Source organism: Stenella coeruleoalba, assembly GCF_951394435.1.
Source record: "Stenella coeruleoalba genome assembly, chromosome: 10".
Classification (NCBI taxonomy): Eukaryota; Metazoa; Chordata; class Mammalia; order Artiodactyla; family Delphinidae; genus Stenella; species Stenella coeruleoalba.
In genome coordinates, this window is record NC_137156.1 from 66,523,977 (window position 1) to 66,549,400 (window position 25,424).

The 25,424-nt window shown below is 48.2% G+C and overlaps 1 protein-coding gene across 3 annotated transcripts in view; it reads left to right on the forward strand.

Annotated features, from left to right (window-relative positions):
* Positions 1-22,366, forward strand: part of DAG1 (dystroglycan 1) — a 63,316-nt gene extending 40,950 nt beyond the window's left edge. For all 3 annotated transcript variants that reach the window (XM_079933463.1, XM_079933462.1, XM_079933464.1), the window contains exons 2-3: positions 4,527-4,923; positions 18,716-22,366. In XM_079933463.1, coding sequence (XP_079789589.1) covers positions 4,639-4,923; positions 18,716-21,118 — 2,688 coding nt within the window. In that variant the 5' untranslated portion in view covers positions 4,527-4,638 and the 3' untranslated portion in view covers positions 21,119-22,366. The remainder of the gene's footprint in view (positions 1-4,526; positions 4,924-18,715) is intronic.
* Positions 22,367-25,424: the final 3,058 nt, after the last annotated feature.

The following is a 25,424-nucleotide window of genomic DNA, read 5'->3' on the forward strand; positions in this document are numbered from 1 at the left end:
GATTTGTCAATTTTATTAATCTTTTCAAAGAACCAGTTTTTTGTTTTATTGAGTTTTTTCTGTTGTTTTCAGTTTTATTGATTTCTGCGCTTTACTATTTCCTTCCTTCTGCTTGCTTTTGGTTTATTTTGCTCTTTTTTTTTGAGATTCTTGATGTGGGAGCATAGATTATTGGTTTGAGACTTTTCCTTCTTTTTCTAGTGGTTTCAGTGCTGTAAATTCACTCCTAAGAGCTGCTTTAGCTGTGTTCCACAAATTTTACTATAACCCCACAAATGTATATTTAGTTCAGTGTAACATTTTATTTCCCTTGAGGCTTCCTCTCTGACACAGGAATTATTTAGAAGTACATTGTATAGTTTTCAAGCCTTTGGAGATTTTCTTACTATGCTTGTATTACTGATTTCTAATTTGATTCCATTGGGGATGGAGAACATTTCAGTATTATTTCAGTTCCTTTAAATTTGTTGAGATTTTTTTCATGGCCCTAGATGTGATCTCTCAGGGTATATGTTCTGTGGACATTTGAAAAGAATATATGTTCTGTTGTCAGGTGGAGTGCTCCATAAATGTTGATTAAATCATATTGACTGATAGCATGTTTTAGTTCTTTTGTACCCTTGGTGATTTTCTTTCTAGTTGTTCTATCATTTGTTGAGAGAGTGATGTTGACATTTCCAACTAGAATTGTTGATTTGTTTATTTTTCCTTTCAGTTCTATCAGTTTTTGCTTCTCATGGTTCTGCAACTCTGTTGTTTGGTGCATATACATTTAGGATTAGTATTCTTCTTGATGGATTGACCCTTTTATCATTATATAATGTACCGCTCTTTGATAATTTTCTTTGTTCTTCAGTCTACTTTATCTGATATAAATACAGCTCCTCTTGCTTTCTTTTAATTATTGTTTGCATGATATATCTTTTCCCAACCTTTTCCTTTCTACCTGTCTCTTTCATCTTGGAGTTGTCATCTGTTGATTGTCTTTTTTTTCATTCTTTTTCATTCAGTTTGGGATCTTCTTGGTTCTTGGCATGATGAGTGATTTTTCAGCATTTTTTTTTGCGGGGGGGGGGGGGAGCTGTACCACATGGCTTGCAGGATCTTAATTCCCTGACCCAGGGATTGAACCCGGGCCTATGGCAGTGAAAGCACCAAGTCCTAACCACTGGACTGCCAGGGAATTCCCATGATGAGTGATTTTTGATTGAAACTTGAACAATTTTGTATTTTCTTCTGAAACTCTAGATTCTGTTTTAGCTGGCTTTTGTTTGACACTTGTCTGGCAGAGGAAGGGTAGAGGAGGCACTGCCTGATTACTGGGAAGTTTAGGTAGAAGCCCAGGTTCCCCACTCAGCCTTTGTTGACACCTGAAGGCAGGTGAAGTCCTTGTTACTGCTGGTTGAGGGTGGGAATTCTAGTTCCCTAGGCCTCTCGACTGCTGAGCAATGGTTAAAGTTCTGACTCTCCACCAGTCTTCTTCTGACACCATCCCAGCAGGGATGGGGAGAGACTCCTTCTTATTGCTTGGGTGGGAATATAGAAATCCAGGTTCCCCATGTGGTTTCCACTGACACCAAGGGGCTGGAGGTAGAGGGTGGTGCATTGTTACTAGCCAGTGAGGATGAAAGTCCCAGCTCCCTCCCCAGTGGCGATATTAGGGTGCCTTGTTACAGCCTTATGAGGGTGGAAGTCTTGGCTCCCCACTTGGCCTTTGTCGGCATGGGTGGGAGTGGGGCCACAGTTTTTTCTGTGGTGTTTTGCTAGAATAGAGCTGTTACTGTCTAAATGTTTTATGTCTTGCTAGGTTACCCCCTTCTTGCTCCTTTGGATAAAGAGAGCAGACTTTTGTTAGGACGTTTTTTGTTTCATCTGTTGGCATTACTGGGTTGCCAGCTTCTTCAGCTCCCACTTCTGGTATACATGAGGCAAAAGAAAACCCAGGGAACTCACTGCTGTGTCATTCCTTGAATCCTGGGGTCCCTAGCTGCTCTGCCTTCTTCTCTTGACTGTTTAAGAGTCTCATGTTTATTATATATATATAATATCTAGGATTTTCCCTTGTATTTAGTGGGAAACTAAGGAGAAGTACATCTGTTTCATCTTCCTAGAAGTGAAAGTCCAATGGTCTTTTTCTTTTATGTTTTTTGATATCTTTTAAAAATGAAATCCGTCCTTATTCTGACATTCTGCTATATTCTAAACATTTTAAAGTTCTGCTTTTTACATTTATGTATCTAATCCACTTGGGATTTATCTTGTTTTTGATGGAGAAGTGACAGAAGAACCTAATTGTCTTTTTCTACATAGATAGCCACTTGTCCTGGTATCTTTGAACAGCTTCTTTGCAAGCAGGTTTTGGGCTCTCCCTCTTGTTCCACAGTCCAGTGTCTACTCTGCCCCATGTGACACTGCCTTAAATACAGTAGCTTTGTGATAAGTCTTGGTTTGGTAGGATAGGACTTCCAGCCCTCAAAATTGTTTTACTTTCTTGGGTTTTGTCTCTGTCTCATGACTTTTAGTTCAAAAACAAAATAAGAACAGGAATAACGAAGTCAATAGCAAAAAAAACCTTTTGACATTGGCTTGGATTTGCATTGACTTCAGAGTACGCTGTCTGTTTCAGTGGCCTTGTTTTCTTCAGCAATTTTATTTACTTTGTATTACCCAGGTCAAAAAATACCACGTGGCTCCTCAACAGCTTGGCTCAGGGCAGGGCTTCATCATTTTCCAGAATGGGAAATTGCTTGTGATGGCTGTGGCCACCTGTGGGCACCCAGAAGGTCCCACAGTGCATCTGTGTGGCTGCCAGCCTTAGAGCAGGGTCATGAGCTGCTTGAAGCTGGTGTGGGGGAGAGGGGACAATGTGCAGGGTTTTAGTCACTGTTGGGGGTTGGGGGGCAAGAGAGTTCAAATAAGTTTTGTTCACTAGCACTGAGTTTGCAAATATATGCAATATGTGGGGTGTGAGAAGTGGGTGGTTGCCACACTTCTCTGTGCAAATACTTGGCTTTTCAATTTTTTTCAAAAGTATTTTTTTAAGACTTACTAATTGTAATATTTGGCACATTGTTTTATCTCTATATATGCATGCACATGGTTTTTTTTCCCCCTTGGACCATTTCAAAGTGAGTTGCAGAGATTTTTGATACTTCATCCCTAAATACTTCAAAATTGAGGACAATCTGTTATCGAGCCACACCACCATCATCTCACCTAAGAAAATTAACAATAAATATAATCTCCAGCCCACATGCACAATTCCTCAGCTATCCCTTTGAGAGCTGGTCTTGTGTGTTTTTTGGTTTTTTTTTTTTTAAGTAAATCCGACACAAATGAACCTATATATGAAACAGAAATAGAATCAGGGACATAGAGAATAGACTGGTTACCAAGGGGGTGGGGGGTAAGAGAGGGTTGGATTAGGAGTTTGGAATTAGCAGATGCAAACTGGTACATATAGAATGGATAAACAAGGCCCTACTGTATAGCACAGGTAACTATATTCAGTATCCTGTGATAAACCATAATGGAAAAGAATATGAAAAAGAATGTACATATATGTATAACTGAGTTACTTTGCTGTACAACAGTAATTAGCACAACATTGTAGTTCAACTATACTTCAATAAAAAATAAATTAAAAAAAAAAGTAAATCCAGGGTCCAATCAAGATGTACACACTGCATCTGGTTGCAGTCTTTAAATCTAGAATAGTCCCCTTGTATTTAGAGGCGTCAGATTAGGAAAGACCAGACCAGTTATCTTGTAGAAGGTCCCACATTCTAGATTTGTCTGATCGTGTCTTCATGGCCCTGTGTTTCCTATGAACTGGAAGTTAGTTCTAGAGCAGCACTACCCAACAGAAATATAATGTGATCCACATATGTCATTTAATATTTTCCAGTAGTCACATGAAATAAAAATAAGCAGGTGGAATTAATTTTAATAATATATTTAATATTTTTATTATGTACTATTTATTAATATTTATTTACTTAACTATACTTAATATTTTCATATCCAAAATATTATTTCAATATGTAATCAATATTTTTAAAGTATTAATGAGATATTTTACATTCTTTTTTTAAAAATTAATTTATTTATTTAGGCTGTGCCAGGTCTTAGTTGCAGCCTACAGACTTCTTAGTTGCGGCATGCGGACTCTTAGTTATGGCATGCATGCAGGATCTAGTTCCCCAGCCAGGGATCGAACCCTGGCCCCCTGCATTGGGAGCACAGAGTCTTACCCACTGGACCACTAGGGAAGTCCCCAACATTCCTTTTTTATACTTAGTTTTCAGAATCCACGGTGTGCTTTATACTTAATGGACCAGCCACATTTCCAGTGTTCAGTAGCCACATGTAGCTGGTGGCTCTGTACTGGACAGTGCAGGGTGAGACTTGATCCAACTCAGAGTAGATATTTTTGGCAGGAACACTTAGGGGGTAGTAACTGCCTGTGCTCAACTTTGAAACCATGGAAGTTGCTGAAGTCTGAGTCTACTCTTCTTCTTTTTCAGGCTTTGGGTGCTCTGGGATGGAGCAGGTGTGGAGAGGCTGAGGACCCAGTTCTGGGACCACGTCACTTGCTTCCTTTCTTAGACTATCTGCTTGAGCAGACTTGAGCCCGGGATGAGGATGTCTGTGGCCCTCTCGCTGCTGCTCCCCCTCTGGGGGAGGACCTTTCTCCTTCTGCTATCTGTGGCTGTGACTCAGTCCCGCTGGCCCAGTGAGCCTTCGGAGGCCGTCAGGGACTGGGAGAACCAGCTCGAGGCGTCCATGCACTCAGTACTCTCAGACCTCCATGAGGCTGTTCCCACGGTGGTTGGCATTCCTGATGGCACCGCTGTCGTCGGACGCTCATTTCGAGTGACCATTCCAACAGATTTAATTGCCTCCAATGGAGAAGTCATCAAGGTGAGACTGGATATAAACTGTAAATGAGGAATAATTCTCATCTTCCATTTTAGTTTTGATTTTAGTGTTAATTTTAGGTTTTTTTAGTTTTTTAGTTTAGGTTTAGTTTGTCAGTTTTCCAGGAATTCTGAGCTCAGTTCTTCCAGGACCTGCTAAATGTTCCGTAAGAGAGGGACAGCCACTGACGTTCACTAGAGGGTCCCCATATATCTCAGAATAGCATCCTAAACCTTTATTCTTGCTCCCATTTTGAGGGTGTCACCATTAAAAAGCTTTTACATATGTACTCTGGAAGATCTTTTGGTCATCAAGTTAGGGATTTGATGGAAGGGGCTGTGTATAGGAAATGGTCTGCTTTCATTAACCATGGGATTAAACCCAAGAAATATGGAACTTTTAAATGCTTTGAACCTATTTTTAAAAAATAAGGTATAAGTAAATATTGGAGTTTTGCTTTGCTTTGGTGTTTTATGTTTACTAACGTATTTGGTCACTTAAGAACCAAAATTAGTACTTAAATTTCAGCCTCGCCTCATCTCCTTTTGGGGAGGCAACCCAGAAAACAAGGAGATCTGAGATTTTTGTAACTGAAGAGTGTCTTGTCCAACCCAGGGTGGAAATTAGTTGAAACAGGAAGCTTTTGTGTGAAGAAGTACCATCCATTTGTCTGGGGTTGTGGGACCTTGGAATTTCCCCTACTTCCTGATTGAGTTTGCATGGGAGACATGTGGGTGGGTGGGGTGTACTCCTCAAGCTATGAACATCTCCTAGAGCAGATGTCAGCACACTTTTTCTTAAAAAAGCCAGATATTGGCTTTGCTGGCCATATGGTTTCTGTTGCAACTCCTCAACTTTGCCAGTGTAGTATGAAAGTAGCCATAGACAATATGCAAGCGAATGGACATGGCTCTGTTCCAATAAAACTTTTTTTTTAATAAATTTATTTATTTATTTAATTTATTTTTGGCTGCATTGGGTCTTTGTTGCTGCACACGGGCTTTTCTCTATTTGCGGCGAGCAGGGCTACTCGTCATTGTGGTGCGTGGGCTTATTGCTGTGGCTTCTCTTGTTTAGGTGCATGGGCTTCGGTAGTTGTGGCACGCGGGCTCAGTAGTTGTGGCTTATGGGCTCTAGAGTGCAGTAGCACGGGCTTAGTTGTTCCATAGCATGTGGTATCTTCCCGGGCCAGGGCTGGAACCTGTGTCTCCTGCATTGGCAGGCGGATTCTTAACTACTGTGCCGCCAGGGAAGCCCCCAATAAAACTTTACTTTTAAAAACTTTACTGAAACTGAAATTTTAATTTCATGTGATTTTCACGTGTCAAGAAATACTATATCTTCTTTTGATTTTTTTTCCCCTCATTTAAAAATCTCAAAAAACATGTTTAGCTCATGGGCTGTACAAAGACAGGTGGCAGCCCGGATCGAACCCGCGTCCCCTGCATTGGAAGACAGATTCTTTACCACTGGACCACTGGGGAAGTCCCATGGCCACAGTTTTCTTTTTTTTTTTTTTTTTTTAGTAAATTTATTTATTTTATTTTTGGCTGCATTGGGTCTTCGTTGCTGAGCGCAGGCTTTCTCTAGTTGCGGCGAGCGGGGGCTACTCGTCGTTGTGGTGCGTGGGCTTCTTGTTGCGGAGCACGGGCTCTAGGCGCTCGGGCTTCAGTAGTTGTGGTACGTGGGCTGTAGAGCACAGGCTCAGTAGTTGTGGTGCACAGGCTTAGTTGCTCTACAGCATGTGGGATCTTCCCGGACCAGGGCTCGAACCCGTGTCCCCTGCATTGGCAGGCGGATTCTCAACCACTGTGCCACCAGGGAAGTCCTCATGGCCATAGTTTTCTAACCCTTGGCCTACAGCATTCTTTCCCCAGAGATGTGGCTTGAATATGAATTAAAAATATTCCAAGGTCTATACTTTGTTATGGTAGTTTTTTTCTTTTTTTTGACATCTTTATTGGAGTATAATTGCTTTACAATGGTGTGTTAGTTTCTGCTTTACAACAAAATGAATCAGTTATATATATACATATGTTCCCATATCTCTTCCCTCTTGCGTCTCCCTCCCTCCCACCCTCCCTATCCCAACCCTCCCAGCGATCACAAAGCACTGAGCTGATCTCCCTGTGCTATGTGGCTGCTTCCCACTAGCTATCTACCTTACGTTTGGTAGTGTATATATGTCCATGCCTCTCTCTCGCTTTGTCACAGCTTACCCTTCCCCCTCCCCATATCCTCAAGTCCATTCTCTAGTAGCTCTGTGTCTTTATTCCTGTCTTACCCCTAGGTTCTTCATGACATTTTTTTTTTCTTAAATTCCATATATATGTGATGGCATACGGTATTTGTCTCTCTCTTTCTGACTTACTTCACTCTGTATGACAGACTCTAGGTCCATCCACCTCATTACAAATAGCTCAATTTCGTTTCTTTTTATGGCTAAGTAATATTCCATTGTATATATGTGCCACATCTTCTTTATCCATTCATCCGATGATGGACACTTAGGTTGTTTCCATCTCCGGGCTATTGTAAATAGAGCTGCAATGAACATTTTGGTACATGACTCTTTTTGAATTATGGTTTTCTCAGGGTATATGCCCAGTAGTGGGATTGCTGTGTCATATGGTAGTTCTGTTTGTAGTTTTTTAAGGAACCTCCATACTGTTCTCCACAGTGGCTGTATCAATTTACATTCCCACCAGCAGTGCAAGAGGGTTCCCTTTTCTCCACACCCTCTCCAGCATTTATTGTTTCTAGATTTTTTGTGTGTGTGTGTGTGGTATGCGGGCCTCTCACTGCTGTGGCCTCTCCCGTTGCGGAGCACAGGCTCAACGTTGAGCACAGGCTCAACGGCCATGGCTCACGGGCCTAGCCGCTCTGTGACATGTGGGATCTTCCCGGACCGGGGCACAAACCTGTGTCCCCTGCATCGGCAGGCGGACTCTCAACCACTGCGCCACCAGGGAAGCCCTGTTATGGTAGTTTTTAATATCTGTTTTGCACTTAGATTTCTACATACACATAGTGTTCTGGCTGTTTATTGGTATGTTTAAAGCATAAGAACATAGTGGTTTGAAACGGCCAGTTGGTTTTGCTCACAATTTTGTGGCCAAGAATTCAGGGATTTAGAGCTCATCTGGGAATCTCATCTCTGCTGCACATGGTACTAGTTAGAGTGGCTCACCTGGGCCTGGAGGATCTACTTCCAAGGTGGCTCATTCATGGCTGGCAAGTTGGTTCTGCCTGTTGGCAGGGAGCTTACCTGGGACTGCTGATCAAGGTCCTTGGTTTCTCTCCATGTAGACCTTTCCACAGATACCTGGATTTCCTCACAGTACAGTAGCTGGGTTCCAAGATTGAGTATTCCAAGATACAGGAAGTGGAAGCTGCCAGTCTCTTAAGGCCTGGGCTTGGAAACTTGCACAGTGACACTTCCTTTGTACTCCATTGGTCAAAGCACACCCAGGCTCCAGTGAGTCTTTACCAACTTGCCTCTCTCTGACCCACAAGCCCCAGGCATCTAGATTAGAAATGGTCACTCTTCCATGCCACTTCCATTCCATGCCACTCTTCTCATTGAGAGGTGTGTCTATGCCCCTTTCCCTTGAATCTGGGCAGACCCACTCCTCACCTGACCCTCCTTGTGTTCTCTTCCTTTTCCTTTTTGACCCCCTCTCTTTAGCTCTTGGCTTGTTCTTAGGGTGGCCTTGTGTTCTCAGAGGTGGTCATACTTCCGAAGATCCTGTCTCAGTTCCATGGAGCTCTTTCTAGTTTGTAGAGTCTTTGAGAAAGATTTCCGTGTAATCTTCAAAACACCCCAGTAAGCCAGTTTCTAGTTTATTAGATGAAAAATGGCGTTTTTGGAGGTACATTTCTTACCCAGCATCAAATTTCATCTTCTGAATATCCAAACCCTGTAGCGATGACCCTTGTTCCAGTGGCCACTGGAATGTTGTACATGGATTAGTCTTGACCAAAGGTGCCTTGAGTCGATACTGTGAGCTGAGTATTTGCTGTATCTGGCAGAGGGACATTTAACAGGCTTATTCACTGGGGGAGCAAAGAGATTTTACTAGGAAAACAGGATTTTATCTGAGCATATCTATCTGTGGAAAGCACACCATTTAGTAGATGATTAGCCTGTAGAAAAACAGGTGAAAATGTGTGACTCTTCATCCTGAACCGTCTTGACATCAGGGTTGTGTGGGGTGGGAATCAGATCAGAAAGCCTGACTTCCTTCCTGGAGCTTTGTTTTCCCTGTGTGTAAAACAGGATTGAAAAGTCTTTACACTAAAGGAGTTGTTTTTTTCCCCCCTATTATAATAATGATGTATAAATGTACATTGTAGAAAAAGGGAGAAAGAAAATCTCCTGTGGTTCCTACCACTAGCATACTCCTCTATCATTTTCTGCGTTCATCAAGAGGTGTCTTTGTCACATACACACACAGACATTTTAGACAGACCTGAAATCATGCTGAATCTATATTTTAACCTTTTTTTCATTCACTGTAGTTTGAGGTTTTTTTCCTTGGTTATTAAGTATTCTTTGGGAATGTAACTTTTAAAGGCTGCCCAGTATTCTTGTGTATGTGAGGAATATTTCAGATCTTGGTCCCAAGGAGCCTTGTTGGGGTGACCTCCAAATCATATCTATCACTATTACTGTCATCCAAACTACCACTCGCTCACCTCTTCCCAGGCGCCCTGCCTCTGTTCTTAACCCCTTAGTCTGTTCTCCATACTGAGTCAAGAGACATCTTTATCTTTGTAAAGCTTACATCTGCTAAAAACAGGCCTCCCCTACCACCCTGCCCTTAAGATTAAGCCCTGTTTGATCTGGCCTCTGGCCTCTTCTCTCTCCTCTTTCCCTTTGCATACCTTGTCCCAGCCACACCAGCCTCTTTCTGCCCCACAGATATGCCAAGCTTAGGGCCCACCCCAGGCTGCTGGCTCTTTTTTTCTTCTGTCAGCATGGGTACAGCCACCTCTTTCAGGCTTAGTTTCAGCATTGGAGCCCTTTCCCTCCACCCTGATGAAGGCAGATTTCTCACAAAACCCTGTGTTATCTTCTTAGCAAATTTTTGTACTTGAAATTCTTTTTAGTCTGCATGTTTGATTCCAGTCCCATAGTAGGCCTTCAAATGTTTTTGGGCTGGCAGAGGGAAGGAGAACCCCCTCAGTACCTGCAAACCTGCTTTGGATTGTCAAAGCCTACCTGCCAGGGACTTCCCTGGTGGTGCAGTGGTTAAGAATCCACGTGCCAATGCAGGGGACACGGGTTCGATCCCTGGTCTGGGAAGATCCCACATGCCGTGGAGTAACTAAGCCCATGTGCTGCAACTACTGAGCCTGTGCTCTAGAGCCCACGAGCCACAACTACTGAGCCCTCATGCCACAACTACTGAAGCCTGTGCGCCTAGAGCCTGTGCTCTGCAACAAGAGAAGCCACCTCAATGAGAAGCCCGTGCGCCGCAACGAAGAGTAACCCCCACTCCCCACCACTACAGAAAGCCCGCACACAGCAACGAAGACCCAACACAGCCAAAAATAGATAAATAAAATAAACTTATTAAAAAAAGAAAAAAAGCCTACCTGCCTGTTTGTAGGAAGAAATGCCAGCCTATGTCAGGGCAGTAAGAGACTAAGCTTGCCTAAGCCTCATGTGGGGTTCCCAGGTAAGGGTTGGCCTTCCAGTCAATTAGCCGAATTGCCTAATGAGGACTCATAGGCAGAACATGGTCTGTCCTGAGACCTGATGAGATTAGATGGTGTGGTTGTCATACTTGCTGACTGGTCAGGAGATGTGCATGGGGGTTGGTGATAGAATAATTCAGTGTTTGTAACAGACCATGTAACAATCTATAGAAGGGGTAGAAAATCAAGTCTTATGCTAAGTGAGCTGCACTGGCTACCTGCCAAGACTTGTTGGACCTGTGTGGGCTGATGGTTGTGGTATTTCAGGAGATTGTGGCAACTTTGGGAATCACAGTGACAGAGGAAGTGCTGCTTGGCATCAGCCAGGTATGCCCATCGGGTAATATCAACTCCTAAAACAAGCACTTCCCTATATTTTATACACCAGACTTCAAGGAAACAGGTCAGGAGAAAGAAGAAGGGGACATGCCTGCCTGGAGGATTAACCCTGAGGTCCTGGATCCTTTGCTCTGCCCCACATCTGAGACTCTTTCATGTCCAAACAGCCCTTATCCAGTCTCATCCCAGCCAGCACCTATTACTTCCCTGCTGTTCTCTAGCTCTACCTCAAGAATCAGTTTGCTATTACTGACCCCATTTTAACTCCCAAATGGACTCCATTGATCTGATGTAAGAAGGGTCTATGGGCTACCTCCAGACCTTTGTGGCCAGCATGACCTTCCTGAAAGACCTGTGCCTTGGGTCTCTCTTCTTTCCTCCTGTGGCCTCAGGGCACCCTAAAGGAGATGGTCCTGGTGTGTGCTCCCTTGGACCAGACTAGATGCCTGTATGCAAAGCTCATCCCAGGTCTCGACTGTTCTTTGCTCTCACAGCAGTCTTAGGTCTTAGAACACCCTCTCTCTTCATCAGGGTCTGTAGGTATAGGTCCCACAGAAGCCAGCTTTGCCTTTGCTGGGCAGATCCTAAGCTGTCCCAAGTTGGCCATAGTATAAGTTACCCCCCTGACTTCCCTCAGGATTGGCGCTGGCTCCCTAAGGGTGCCTCTCCTCTGACTTGAGTTGAGTGTAGGACTGGCTGAGGAAGGTGATGATATGGCTGGAGATGTTCTAACTCCTCCTCTCTGGGTTGGTCAGGAGAGAAGTCTTTGCATCTCATGAAATGATTGGGCTGCCCCTCTAGATCCCCCTCAGATGTCTCATTTTGGTAGTGCCCATGAGGATGGCTTTTCATCCCTGCTTCCCTTTAGCCTTCTTGTCTGGAGACAATGTGGAATTTCTCTCAGCCCAAGATGTTGGCAGACTGGGAGCAGCCCTTCCTGGGACTGTGCTCTCATCTGCTGGCATAGGCCCCCAATTGTTCCCATGAGAACAATGGGTACTCTTTTTGGCCAGGAAGGGGAGCTCATGAAAGGAGTATTTCTTTGGATGCTTGCAAGCTTTGTGGCAACCCCGCCTGCGTGAGATGAACTGCAGTTTCTTCCTGCCTCAAGTGGGTGTTCCCTGGCTCTGAATTGATCCCTTGTGAACAGAGCACACTGGGAAATGTGGGTTGGCGAAGGAAGGCATCCTTGGGGGTGGGTTGTCAGAATGGCATTTGCCCAGACATATCAGCTCAAATACTTATTATTGAATATATAGGCTTCTATGTTTTAGAAAAAAAATTACTGACAAGGACTGAAAACATGATGAAGTAAAAATAGTTGATGTCAGGGCTTGGGATTGAGGGACCGATTCTGAGAATTTTATTAGTGGCTATAACCATCCTAAGCTGTCCCTTACTTTGGGGGGAAAATGATTAATTTTTGTTTTCAGATGAGAACAGTTAACAGCAGATAAAATGCTTCATAATTCAGACCAGAGGGGCACTGATTGGGCTGGACAAGTTGTATTCAACAACATGTGATCCTGTGGCCTTGGCCTTTGTGGCAACAGCCATATTCTGGCTTGAGGTTTGAATGTCAAGCAGCAGAACCAATTATTGTCTCTCATGGGTGTGGCTCTCCTCTACTCGGTAAAGCAAAGTATGTCTACCCTGGTTCTACCCTGGTTCCTCACCTTCTGTGGGGGCAAAGGCTTGGCCTTTGACCTCAAGCCAGAGGCTCTTTGTGTTGACATGTGCCATCTCCCCACAGCCCAGCCATGTGACTGCCCATGTGCATCATTTGTGGAAGTTGAGCTTGGCCACAGATTAGTCTCATTGTCATAGTCCATGGCACAGACACAGGATCACCCTGAATGTGAGTCAGCACCGTGGGGGCCTCTGAAACGTGACTGGAAGCTGACTCCATCAGAGGGACTATTTCCTGCCCCCCCTGAGCAAAGGAGCCCACCACACAGTTGGCCTGCCCCAAGGAGGCCTTGATCACCTCATGTGTGAGTGCCTCCAGGGTGTTGCCTTATGGTATCCAGCCATAGACGGCTGTGGGTTGTCTCAGCTCCGCAGCTTGGGTGAGGGGTGAGGGGCTGAAGGGTCCAGGAGCCAGTGACCAGGTCTGAGGGAAGGCAGGGACTTTGCCAGGGCAGGCTGCTAAGAGGCCTAAGCAGTGGGGTGTCACAGGGCAGCAGTTTGTGCCACTGTGAAATGGACCAGTGAGAAGACCCTCTGACACATCTGTTAGGGATTCAGGGAAGGGCCCAGCCTGAACCCCTGGGGCTGTCCTGTCTTGAGGTGTTGGTTGGAAGGTGCCACCACTGAGGCTCAAAGGACCCTCCAAAAGGTTTGTAGTGTGGGGGAATTCTCACCAAATGCAGTTTCTTTTTTCTTTTTTCTTTGTGGTACGTGGGCCTCTCACCGCTGTGGCCTCTCCCACCGCGGAGCACAGGCTCCGGACGCGCAGGCTCAGCGGCCATGGCTCATGGGCCCAGCCGCTCCACGGCACGTGGGATCCCCCTGGACCGGGGCACGAACCCATGTCGCCTGCATCGGCAGGCGAACTCCCAACCACTGCACCACCAGGGAAGCCCCAAATGCAGTTTCTTGATTATACTTTATTCCTAAGATCCCTCTTTGCTGGCCAGCATCAGCTCACCCAAGAGACAAGGATATGAAAGTGCTCATCCATCTTTCTGGAACTTTTGCTTGCCATTTCTAAGTCCCATAACTCCTGCATGGGTAAGATACCACCTTGTGGGTTCTGAATGATAAAGCTTAGGTTTTCTTGGTTTTAGAAACCAGTGGTCATATAGTTAATTAAGCCCTAGTGAGAGTCCAGCTCCTCAGTTTTGATGGGCAGAAATCTGCTCTTTGATGAGGGACTAAGTAATACAAGCTCCTCTGCCGATTTGTTCTTTCTCCAGGTATATTATGCTGATTTGGGGTGAGAGACTCTACTTATGTTGCATGGTGTTTAGCACAGGTGCTGTATCTTTATCAGACCAAGTGTTTGACAGTCTACTGTGCCAGAGAAGGCTCCAGCGGAGAAGTTGAAGAGAATGTCTGAGAACTGAATAGCCAGTTACTAGTCATCTGCTAGTATAGACTGAGGAGTGACCAAAACCTTCACGTTTGGCAGTTCCCCAATCATTGGTCATGGTGATATTTTGTGGGCAATGCTGGGCAGGTAGTCTTCAGAACTCCTTATGTGTCTTCCAAGGTTTTGTGGTTTTGATTCTTAATGTTTTTGGATGTACTTTATGGATCAGGATTTCTAAAATTGGGTGTGTGGCTGTTCAAGATCTTATTTTCCTCAGTGCTGGGCTTGCCTTCTATCTCAGAAGCATGTTCTCTCTGAGGGTTGCTGAAACTGGAAAGATTTCTGGCTCTTTGTGAGTGGCCTGTGATCTAGAGCCCATGATCTCAAATAGGCTTCCTCCTGCAGTTTCTGCCTCCTGCAGGTGTTCCCATTGCCTGAAGTCTTCTTTCCAAGATGGCTGCTTTATAAGGTCAGCAAGGGAGTATTGGTATTTAATGATGGAGGGTGACTTGAAAACCTGGGGGTGACTTGAAACCCTGGGGGAGTTCCATGGCCGGGGACAGCCTGTCACCCCAAATACATGTGCTGGTGTTATGAGCACTTCACACAGAGTTCTGATTCCTGCTTCTTGCATGCCATTCCTAGCCTGGCAGCCCTTAGAGGGTCAGTTGTGGGTGGTTACAGTACAGCTAGGACAGAAATTTCTATATGAGTAAACTAAGGATTCCAAGGATAGTCGGAATCTCATGTGCAAATATGCCAGGATCAAGCACATCTCTTTTAGACTTAGAGGATGTGAGTGCTGGCTTTGGGCTGTCACCTGCAGCAAGTTCTCCCTGCCCTCTCTGCCCCTCAACGTTTTCATCCACTCTTAGCAAACAGGTCTTAACAGGTAAGCAAGTCCCTGAGGGTCCCCAGCCTTGGCCGTGTTCCCCTCTAGGGTCCTGGCTTCCTCTTCCTGTGGCCTCTCCACTTCCCTTTGATGCTTTGAGTTTCTGCTTTGGGGTATGAACAGGGAGACAAAGCCTCAGTGTGTGCTGGGTCCAAGGCCATTTGGGAAAGAGGATGAGGGAGTGGAGCCTGGACACGCCCTGGATCCATTCCTGCAGCAGCCTCACAATGTGTACTGTGTCCTCTCTCAGCCCATAGGGGCGGGTGAGGAACCAGCACTGACAGAGTCCAGCGTGTGCCTGGCCCTGTGATCATACAAGGCTGGCATCTTTTCCCCCTTCTTACATGTGAGAAAACAGGCTGAGGTTAGATGAAGCCTCAGACTGCCTGGAGATGGGGCTTCCCTTCGGATACGGTGTTTTTATAGAGATGAGTCCTGGTTTGTCATGGGGGCTGTGTCTCTGAGAAGGAACTTTCATATCCCACTTCACCCGTAGGCCCTGAGAGGAAAAGTGGTCTAGATCCTGGAAGTTTTGCAAGCTGGGGAGGATGTCCAGAGTTCCCATGGACTGAGGGGCTCCTGCTTTGTCACAGTAGAGCAGGTGTTGCATCCCAGAGCGTTCCCTCAACTGAGTGCCCTTGAGAGGGAGGGGGGCTGCTAGTGGAATCCTTTGGGGACTGTGGACACTGCCAGACCTTCAGGCATGTTCAAACTTCCCAGTTCAGGGGCTTTCCCTAAATGGCCTTGAAAATGCAGAGATGTCAGCTTCCCTGTGACTTGGGTAGGTTCCTTGTGGAACTCAGATTTGTTTTGCTTCCTGTGGCCTTTATATTAAAATGAATCATTGCCAACCAAAGTGCTGCCTGGATCTGATGTTTGCAGTACCAAGATGTTCAGAGATGCATGGATTTTAGAACGTTCAGGTTAGAATCTCTCCTTGTCTGAGGAGTACCCAAGACACCGGGGACTGTTTGCTTCCGGGTGTAGATCCAGGTTGAACACCTATCCTGTGGCCAGGGCTCTAGTACCTTGAGGAGCCAGAATTTGCAGAAGGGAGGGCAGGTGCAGGGTGGAGTGGCTTGGCTCTGTTTTTCTGACATGGCTTATCCCAAATGTTGTCTCTAAAGCTGTGGGTAGACCATAGTGAAAGAATTTGTTTCTGTAACCAAAATGAAGGTACACAGTTCTGCTCTTCCATCGCCCAGTTTGAGGTTGAGCATTATAACCTACTTTGGTGAAACCTGGGGTTTTCTTTAATGTTTGTTATTTATATTACACGTTATTAACATGTTAAAATGTTACTTGGCATAGTTCAAATAAGTGTATATTTTCTAAGTCTGGCTGTGTGGGAGCCTTGACCAACCTGGGTTTATGCCTTAGGGCATGTCTGACAACAGAACTGTGGCTGTTGGGGGTCAGCAGAATGGGAAGCTGAGCCAGCCAGGGGAGCTTGAGGAGATGAGGGCCCTTCTCTATTCTCTCTGTTATAAAGTGCCCTTACGTAATTGAGACAGACTTGAAAAAGCACTGGCGCTGCTTACTCATCTGTGCTGATGGAACACACGGCGCTGGGCACAGGCCTAACTGCCTGGCCACTGAGGCATATCCCATGGGCCTGGCCAGCCACTTGGCACCCATCTGGAGCCTCTCCTGGTCTCTCTTGGCCCTGTTCAGTCTTCTCTACAAGTGGCTTCTCCTTGGCTGACTTCATCCAGAGCTCCATTTTTGGCCCTCCCTTTCTCCTTTCTCTGCCTGATCTCTTGCAGATGTGTTCTCATTCCAGTGGTAGTCATTGGGATGGAGTGGGCTTAGGAGAAATACCCTTGGGTGGCCGGAAACCTGGGTCCGCGCCCTGGCTCACCTACTCTCTTCCTCTCAGGAAGTTCTTACCCCACCCCTGTAAAAGATCTCATGGTTCCCTTGACTACTCCATTTGGCCTTAACATCTTTACTTCACATTTTTTGCAAAACTAGATCATTCAACCTTTGCTTTATATGTTTGTATGTGGATGTGGCAGTTTTTGTATTTAACATAATTGAACTGAAAAAATTTAAAGCATAGGTTTTTCAGTCAAAGCAGTTGTGATAAGTATTTTTGTAGCTAAAAAAGATTGTAAAGGAAGAATATATTTAGTGTTTTTCATGGATTTGAAGACACCCATGTTTACAGTTATTTTACCATTTCTGATGTTGGTTCTGTTTGCAGTGGATGGTGAGTGATGGGATGGGAGATTCTTAGTGGTTCATTAATTAGATGACTGTGCACCCTAGTGTTGATGGAATGTGGTCGGTCACAAAAGAAACTCTGTGAACTCAGTAGTTCAGAGAGCAGTCAATAAAGGACAACTCCTAATAATGTCATATGTCTTCTCATGGCTTTTTGCTGGAGGTAAGAAATCTCTTTACAGGCAGGGTAAATATCTGGTCTCTGATAAGGTTGATGGAATGGCATGCTCATTGACACCCGGGTCCTAGCTGGGAAGAGCAGGTATGAGTTCAGGGTCTCTTCCCCAATCACTCAGGCACCCGGCTCTTGGAAGGAGGAAGCCTGACGAACCAGAGCCCCTGGGGAACCCAGAAGCTATAGCTGTGGCCTTCCTGCCACAGGGAGGGAAGCGTTTTAGTTTCCCTCTCCTGACAAGCAGTGACCATGAAGGGCAATCCCTGGGCCGAGGCTGGCAGTAAGACATGCCATCTGTTGGCCATTGTGTTTCTGGACTTGACGGACAGGGCAGTGGAGCTGACTGAGAGTGCCTTTAGGCAGACCAGAGAGTGGGTCCCACCTTTCTTGCATTGGGGGCAGGAGTAGGTGTTTCCCGAAGGTGAGAGAAGTCATAGATGGGGCCTGGGCAAGAGGCGAGTCTTGTTTCCCTCTTGTCAGCTGATGGTGGAAGTTTTTATGGTGGCATTCCCTTGGGGGCTTTACGTATTACCAGTCATGTTGCTGTGGAGAAGGACTTCCACCCTGAAATAAGTCTGGGAGGTGCTGTTGGGTGGAAAAGGGGATGAGCTCCTGAGGCCTGCTCTGTGCTTCGGCTTTCCAAGGACAGAGGTGAGCTCTGTCCATTTCCCAAACTTAGTTGACTATAGAATTCTCTTTTAGAGAGACTGGAGGTCCTTGGAATGCCTTTCATAAACGCTCTTCTTAGGATAATTGTTTACATTCCCCTACCCTGGACATTGCAGTTTTTCTTGAGATTTGAAAAGCACTGTTAAGACATTAGATACAGCTAACCAAATGTGCCCCACTACACTTGAATGTAACATGGTGGTTGTAAAATGAGGCATTTGGGGGTATTGAGTTGTCCCTGCACCCAGACCTGTGTGCATTTCCACTTCTGGGCAGGAGAGGCACTCTAGGCCAGGCATATACCTTGAGCAAAGTTGTGGTGTCTGTGGAGGGTAGGGTAGAAGTCTGAGGTAAGGTTGGAAAGTAGTGCTGAGGGGTGAGACACCCAGGCTTGATTCTGCAGGCAGAGTGGACGAGTAGGTGGCAGGGCACTTCGTTGGTATAAAAACCTGCAACATTCTTGAGCTCCATGGCATCAGTTCTCTGGGATGAGACATGTGTTTTGAGTGCCAGAACTGCTGTCTCCCCACCGTGTGGCCTTGGGCGAACCATTTGCCTTCCATGCTAGCCCATCTGGCAGCCCCAGTCTTTCGTGATAGGTAAATGAGCTCCAGGAGAGAGGCGTTGGTTCCTCCACCAGGAATTCTGAATTGTACCTCAGGCCTGTCACACAGGCTAGGCCATTGGTTCACTGTTGTGATCATTTTCGGGTTATGCAGTGATGGTGGCAATTAACTCATGCTGACATCTCTTCTAGGTATCAGCAGCAGGGAAGGAGACCTTACCATCCTGGCTGCAGTGGGACCCACAGAGCCACACCCTGGAGGGTCTCCCCCTTGACACTGATAAGGGCGTGCATTACATTTCAGTGAGCACTGCACGGCTGGGGGCCAATGGAAGCCACGTCCCGCAGACTTCCAGTGTGTTCTCTGTTGAGGTCTACCCTGAAGACCACAGTGAGCCACAGTCTGTGCGGGCGGCGTCACCAGACCCTGGTGAGGTGGTATCATCTGTCTGTGCTGCCGATGAGCCTGTGACTGTCCTGACGGTAATTCTGGATGCTGACCTCACCAAGATGACCCCAAAGCAAAGGATTGACCTTCTGCACAGGATGCGGAGCTTCTCAGAAGTGGAGCTTCACAACATGAAGTTGGTGCCAGTGGTGAATAACAGACTGTTTGACATGTCGGCTTTCATGGCTGGCCCAGGAAATGCAAAAAAGGTGGTAGAGAATGGGGCCCTGCTCTCCTGGAAGCTGGGCTGCTCCCTGAACCAGAACAGTGTGCCTGACATTCGTGGTGTGGAGGTCCCTGCCAGGGAAGGTGCTATGTCTGCCCAGCTTGGCTACCCTGTGGTGGGTTGGCACATCGCCAACAAGAAACCCCCTCTCCCCAAACGTATCCGGAGGCAGATCCATGCCACACCCACACCTGTCACTGCCATTGGGCCCCCAACCACAGCCATCCAGGAGCCACCATCCAGAATTGTGCCCACCCCCACATCTCCAGCCATTGCTCCTCCAACCGAGACCATGACTCCTCCAGTCAGGGATCCTGTTCCTGGGAAGCCCACAGTCACCATTCGGACTCGAGGTGCCATTATTCAGACCCCAACCCTCGGCCCCATCCAGCCCACTCGGGTGTTAGAAGCTGGCACCACAGTTCCTGGCCAGATCCGCCCAACAATGACCATTCCTGGCTATGTGGAGCCCACGGCAGTTGCTACCCCTCCCACAATTACCACCAAGAAGCCACGAGTATCCACGCCAAAACCAGCCACACCTTCTACTGATTCCTCAACCACCACAACTAGAAGGCCGACCAAGAAGCCACGGACACCCCGACCAGTGCCCCGGGTCACCACCAAAGCTCCCGTCACCAGATTGGAAACCGCCTCCCCGCCTACTCGCATCCGCACCACCACCAGTGGGATGCCCCGCGGAGGAGAACCCAACCAGCGCCCAGAGCTCAAGAACCATATCGACAGGGTGGATGCCTGGGTTGGCACCTATTTTGAGGTGAAGATCCCGTCAGACACCTTCTATGACAACGAGGACACCACCACTGATAAGCTGAAGCTGACCCTGAAGCTTCGGGAGCAGCAGTTGGTAGGCGAGAAATCTTGGGTGCAGTTCAACAGCAACAGCCAGCTCATGTATGGCCTGCCTGACAGCAGCCACGTGGGCAAGCACGAATATTTCATGCACGCCACAGACAAAGGGGGCCTATCAGCTGTGGATGCCTTCGAGATCCATGTCCACAGGCGCCCTCAAGGGGATAGGGCTCCTGCTAGGTTCAAGGCCAAGTTTGTGGGTGACCCAGCAGCTGTGGTGAATGACATTCACAAGAAGATTGCCCTGGTGAAGAAGCTGGCCTTCGCCTTTGGGGACCGCAACTGCAGCACCATCACTCTGCAGAATATCACCCGGGGCTCCATTGTGGTGGAATGGACCAACAATACACTGCCCCTGGAGCCCTGCCCCAAGGAGCAGATCACGGGGCTGAGCCGGAGGATCGCTGAGGATGATGGCAGACCTCGAGCTGCCTTCACCAACGCCTTGGAGCCCGACTTCAAGGCCATGAGCATTTCTGTGACAGGCTCTGGCAGCTGTCGGCATCTACAGTTTGTCCCAGTGGCGCCACCCAGGAGGGTGCCCTCAGAGGCACCACCTACGGAGGTACCAGATCGGGACCCTGAGAAGAGCAGCGAGGATGATGTCTACCTCCACACGGTCATTCCGGCCGTGGTGGTTGCAGCCATCCTGCTTATCGCTGGCATCATTGCCATGATCTGCTATCGCAAGAAGAGGAAGGGCAAACTCACCCTCGAGGACCAGGCCACCTTCATCAAGAAGGGGGTGCCTATCATCTTTGCAGACGAACTGGACGACTCCAAGCCCCCACCCTCCTCCAGCATGCCACTTATCCTGCAGGAGGAAAAAGCCCCCCTCCCCCCTCCTGAGTACCCCAACCAGAATGTGCCCGAGACCACTCCTCTGAACCAGGACACCGTGGGAGAGTACACACCCCTGCGGGATGAGGATCCCAATGCGCCTCCCTACCAGCCCCCGCCGCCCTTCACAGCCCCCATGGAGGGCAAGGGCTCCCGTCCCAAGAACATGACCCCATACCGGTCGCCCCCTCCCTATGTCCCCCCTTAACCCACAAGCGCCTGGGTGGAGGCAGGGGTAGGGCAGGGCCCTGGAGACAACACGGTGTTGTCTGTGGAGACCAGTGGCCTGCAGACCATCGCCCACTGGGAGCCGACACCTGACCTAGCACACGCTGACACACACGGGGCCTGGACAAGCCCGCCCACTTGGTCCTCCTAAACCCCAAAGCAGCTGGAGAGACTTTGGGGACATTTTTACTTTTAATTTTTGCCTAACAGCTTTTTGTTTGTTCATAGAAAATTCTTCGCTGCGTTTTTGAAGGCTGGCTCTGAAAGCACCGTTTGGAGTAGAGGTAGATGGAGGGAGCGAGGAACCGTGAATGAACTCGCAGGCAGTGCTGGGCGGCCTCCCGGCTCTCTGCGTTTTGCCTTTAACACTAACTGTACTGTTTTTTCTATTCACGTGTGTCTAGCTGCAGGATGTAACATGGAAAACAGTAGCTAAAGATTAAATTCAAAGGACTTTCAGAAGTTAAGGTTAAGTTTTTACATTTAATCTGCTGTTTACCTAAACTTGTATGTGTAATTTTTGGGTGGGTATGGGAAATTGCTTTGCTAAAAATAAGCTCCCAGGGTGTTTCAAACTTAGAGAAGACCAAGGGACAGTATTTTTTATCAAAGGAATCCTATTTTTTCACACTACGTAAACTTTGTTGCTCTGATACCCCAGAGAGCCTGACTGGGGGCCTCCTGGCCCTGGCTCAGGGGCCAGGGCCCTGGTGCTGGGTTTGCTGTCCCACTGTTGCCAGGGGCTGGAAGCTGGAGGGGCCTCTTAGGCCATGGACATCCACACCCCCACCCCATGCACGCTAGCGGCCCACAACCAAGGGGTCTTCATTTCCATAGAAAAGGGACTCCAAGAGGCAGTGGTGGCCGTGGCCCCCAACCTAGGTGCTCCAGGTGGGCCAGCTGCTCGTGGGGATGCCTGGGGAGGTCGAGAGACTCGACCACATCAGCCTGTTTTCTTTTACCCTTTTTCTGTGTGTTTTTTTTTTCCCCCTCCTAAAAGGAATATCACGGAGTTTTGAAACACTCAGTGGGGGACATTTTGGTGAAGATGCAATATTTTTATGTCATGTGATGCTCTTTCCTCACTTGACCTTGGCCACTTTGTCCCAACAGTCCACAGCCCAACCCTGACCCACCCCACCCCTTTTCTCTGGCGCTCCAGTCCCAGGCCTTGGGCTTGAACAGCTGGGAAAGGTCTGGTGGCTGGGGAGGAGTGCCAGCAATAGTTCATAGTAAAAATAGGGGGGCTCTCAAAGCTAATTTTTTACTAAAGTTTTTATACAGCCTCAAATTGTTTTATTAAAAAAAACGATTAAAAATGGTGATGCTTACAGCAGTTTGTACAAGCTCCTAGTGTTGATTCCATGGGACTGACGGCTTTGCTCATTTTGATTTTTTTCCCCCCTTCTTTTCCTAATGGTTTAAATTCTGGAATTACACTGGGGCTTCTTTTGCCTTTTTTAGCAGAACATCCGTCCATCCATCTGCATCTCTGTCCCGTGACTCAGGGGCACCCACTCAGCTTTGATTCTCCTCCTTTGGAAGAAACCATTTTGAGCATGACTTCTTGATGTCTGAGAGTTATTTTGGGTACCTTTTAGGGAGGAATGCCTTTTGCAATAACGTATCCCTTCCGTGATCGAGGGCGGGTGGGTGGGTGGACCCAGGCTCCCTTTGCACACCAAGCAGCCACTTCTAAGCCATACTGACCATTTTGCAGAGGATTCATGTGTGCTGCCTCAGGAGGGGAGGAACGGTCAGAGTGGAGGGGTCTCCACCCTGCCCTTCTCTGGAGGGTATTCCCGCTTGCGCCTTCTCCCCCAGGGCCTAGCCTCTCTCTCCTGCCTGGTCCCCTGGTGGGGTGAGCAGTGCCACTGTGGGGGAAGCCTGTAGATGAGGGCTCAGTGGACCTGTGATGACTGGGCCTTGTGCCTCCAAGCCCTGATCCAAGCCGGAGTTTCCCCAGTGCCCCGGAGTCAGGAGCGCAAGCTGAGTCTGACCTGGTGAGATTATTTTTGATGACCTTGCCAAAAGATAAACAATTTCCAGTGTTCCAGGTGAGGGCTTTGAAAGGCCTTCCAAATAGCTCCGTTGCCCCTAGCAACCCCACCATCGGGCATTGCCACGCAGAGACGTGGCTGGCCCAGAATGGCCTGTTACCATAGCAACAGGAGGCGATGGGGCAGTGAACAGAATAACAACAGCAACAATGCCCTTGCGGGCCGCCTCCTCCCCTGAGTGCCCGGCTGGCAGTGGTCTTTGGACTCTGTGAGACAGAGAGCCAATCTCACATTCAAGTGTTCACCAACCACTGACGTGTTTTTATTTCCTTCTATATGATTTTAAGATGTGTTTTCTGCATTCTGTATAGAAACATATCGAACTAAATAAAAGTGTCTTTATTACAATACCATTGCCTCCAAGCATCTTTTTCCCTAGCCCCTACACAACATGAGTGTAGGGTGGAACTAGAGTCCAAGTAACAGAGGGAAGAGGGGACCCAGCTAGGCCCACTTGGAGGTGGCCTTTGAGCAGCTGACCAAATAGCCTTCACATCCTTACCATTTCTGTTCCTCTGGGAGGGGTGGGTGTGTGCACCAGAAGCTCTGTCAACCAATGAGCCCTCCTTAGCACCTCTTCTGCCTGAGCCAGCTGAGATAAATCTCCTTGAGCCTCAATTTCCTCATCTGTAGTGCGGGGTGGGGAGAGGAACGGGCAGAAAACCCAGTGAGACTGGGCGGGAGAGGAGGATGGTGGGAGAGGTCTTGCTACAAGCTGTCTGCCCCAGAGTGGGTCAGCTTCTGCAGGTTCCAGACAGGGGTCCCTCAGGCTGGGCCCCCTGCCTACTACCTTGTGGGGTTGAGGCTGGCCAGTCTCCCAGGTAGTCTCAGGCAGGTTTGGCCTTGGCCTTGGCCTTGGCCTTTGGGTGGGGAGAAGGGGAGAATGGTTTCTGGCCAGGATGTTCTGCCTTCATTGGGCCTGTAGTTTCTGGGGGCCTGCCCCTAAGTGCCCTGCCTGGGATGGACAGGCCAGCTGGGTAGCCTTAGCATGACTTAGTGCCCAGGAAGGGGCAGGTTGTCCTGGGACACTGCCAGGGCGTGGGAGGCAGGGCATGCAGCAGCTGTGTCTTCAGAGGCAGGATCAGGGCCATTGGTCACAGAACAACTGGTGCCTCTTTTGGGCTCACTCCCACCACCACAGGGTCCTCACCATCTCCACCTACAGCACCCAGGCTGCAGCTCTGCTCACAGCTTTCAAGACCCAGAGCTGAGACTGGTCCTGTATTGCAGATAGAACTGAGTCCCAGAGTGGGGAGTTGGGGGTGAATTACTTGTAGGATACCACACTGATAAATACCAGGAAAGGTGTCCCCAGTGCAGAGTTCAGGGACACATACCTCACCCCAAGACCTAGCAGCAGGAGCCCAGGAAATGACCCTGCCTTTGCTCTCTTGGCCTCAGGAAGTTCTGCTTAATGTTTAACCTGAAGCCACTGATGGAGGTGACCCTAGAGTCTCAGCTGGGGTGGGGCTAAGTTGGTCTGTTTGTGTCCCTGTGAAGGCTCCTTGTGTCCAGGAGGTGCCCCTGGGTGGTTTCCGGGCGGTAGCAGGGGCAGCTCTCAGCCTTGGTAGTGGTTCAGGGGCGCCCCATGTCAGCCCGGCGGAGAGCCAATTGCCAGGGGCTCTGGGCCAAAGAGGGGGGACAGTGTCCATGGACTCCCAGGAGGTGGCGCCTCAGGCTGGAGTAAGCCTGACAGCAATGGGCAAGTCAGGCTGTGGGCGGGGTTAAGTAACAGCGGAGGCTGGCTGTAGGAGGGTGGAACCCGGCCTAGAGCAGAGCAGAGACGGCCGGGCACTGGACCAACCCTGGAGGGGGGCGGGGCCGAGCGGGGCTGTAGGCAGGGCTAAGGCGGTAGGGCCTGCTGCCGAGAGCCGCTCCGAGTTAGGCCGCGGACTGGCGCTTTAACTGGGCGGGTCTTTTCTCGCTCAGACATCTAGGCAGAGACCCTGAGGGCGTTAGGGTGCGAGTTGCTGGGGTTTGGAGCCTGCCTTTCGCCGCGGCCGTTCTCCTTCAGAAAGGGAAGCTAGCAGAAAATAAATGGGAGGGGCGAGTCTGGGGCCCAGGCTTCCAGATGCCTTCTGTTACTGGGGCCCTGCTGGCAAACCTTGAATTCGGACGTACTTAGGCAGGAAGGAATAAGGACCTTTCCTTTGCACCTTAGCTTTTGTAAACCTCCAGGATTCCTGCGGTGGAGGCCAGCATGGGGCCTGCACACAGTAGGGCTCA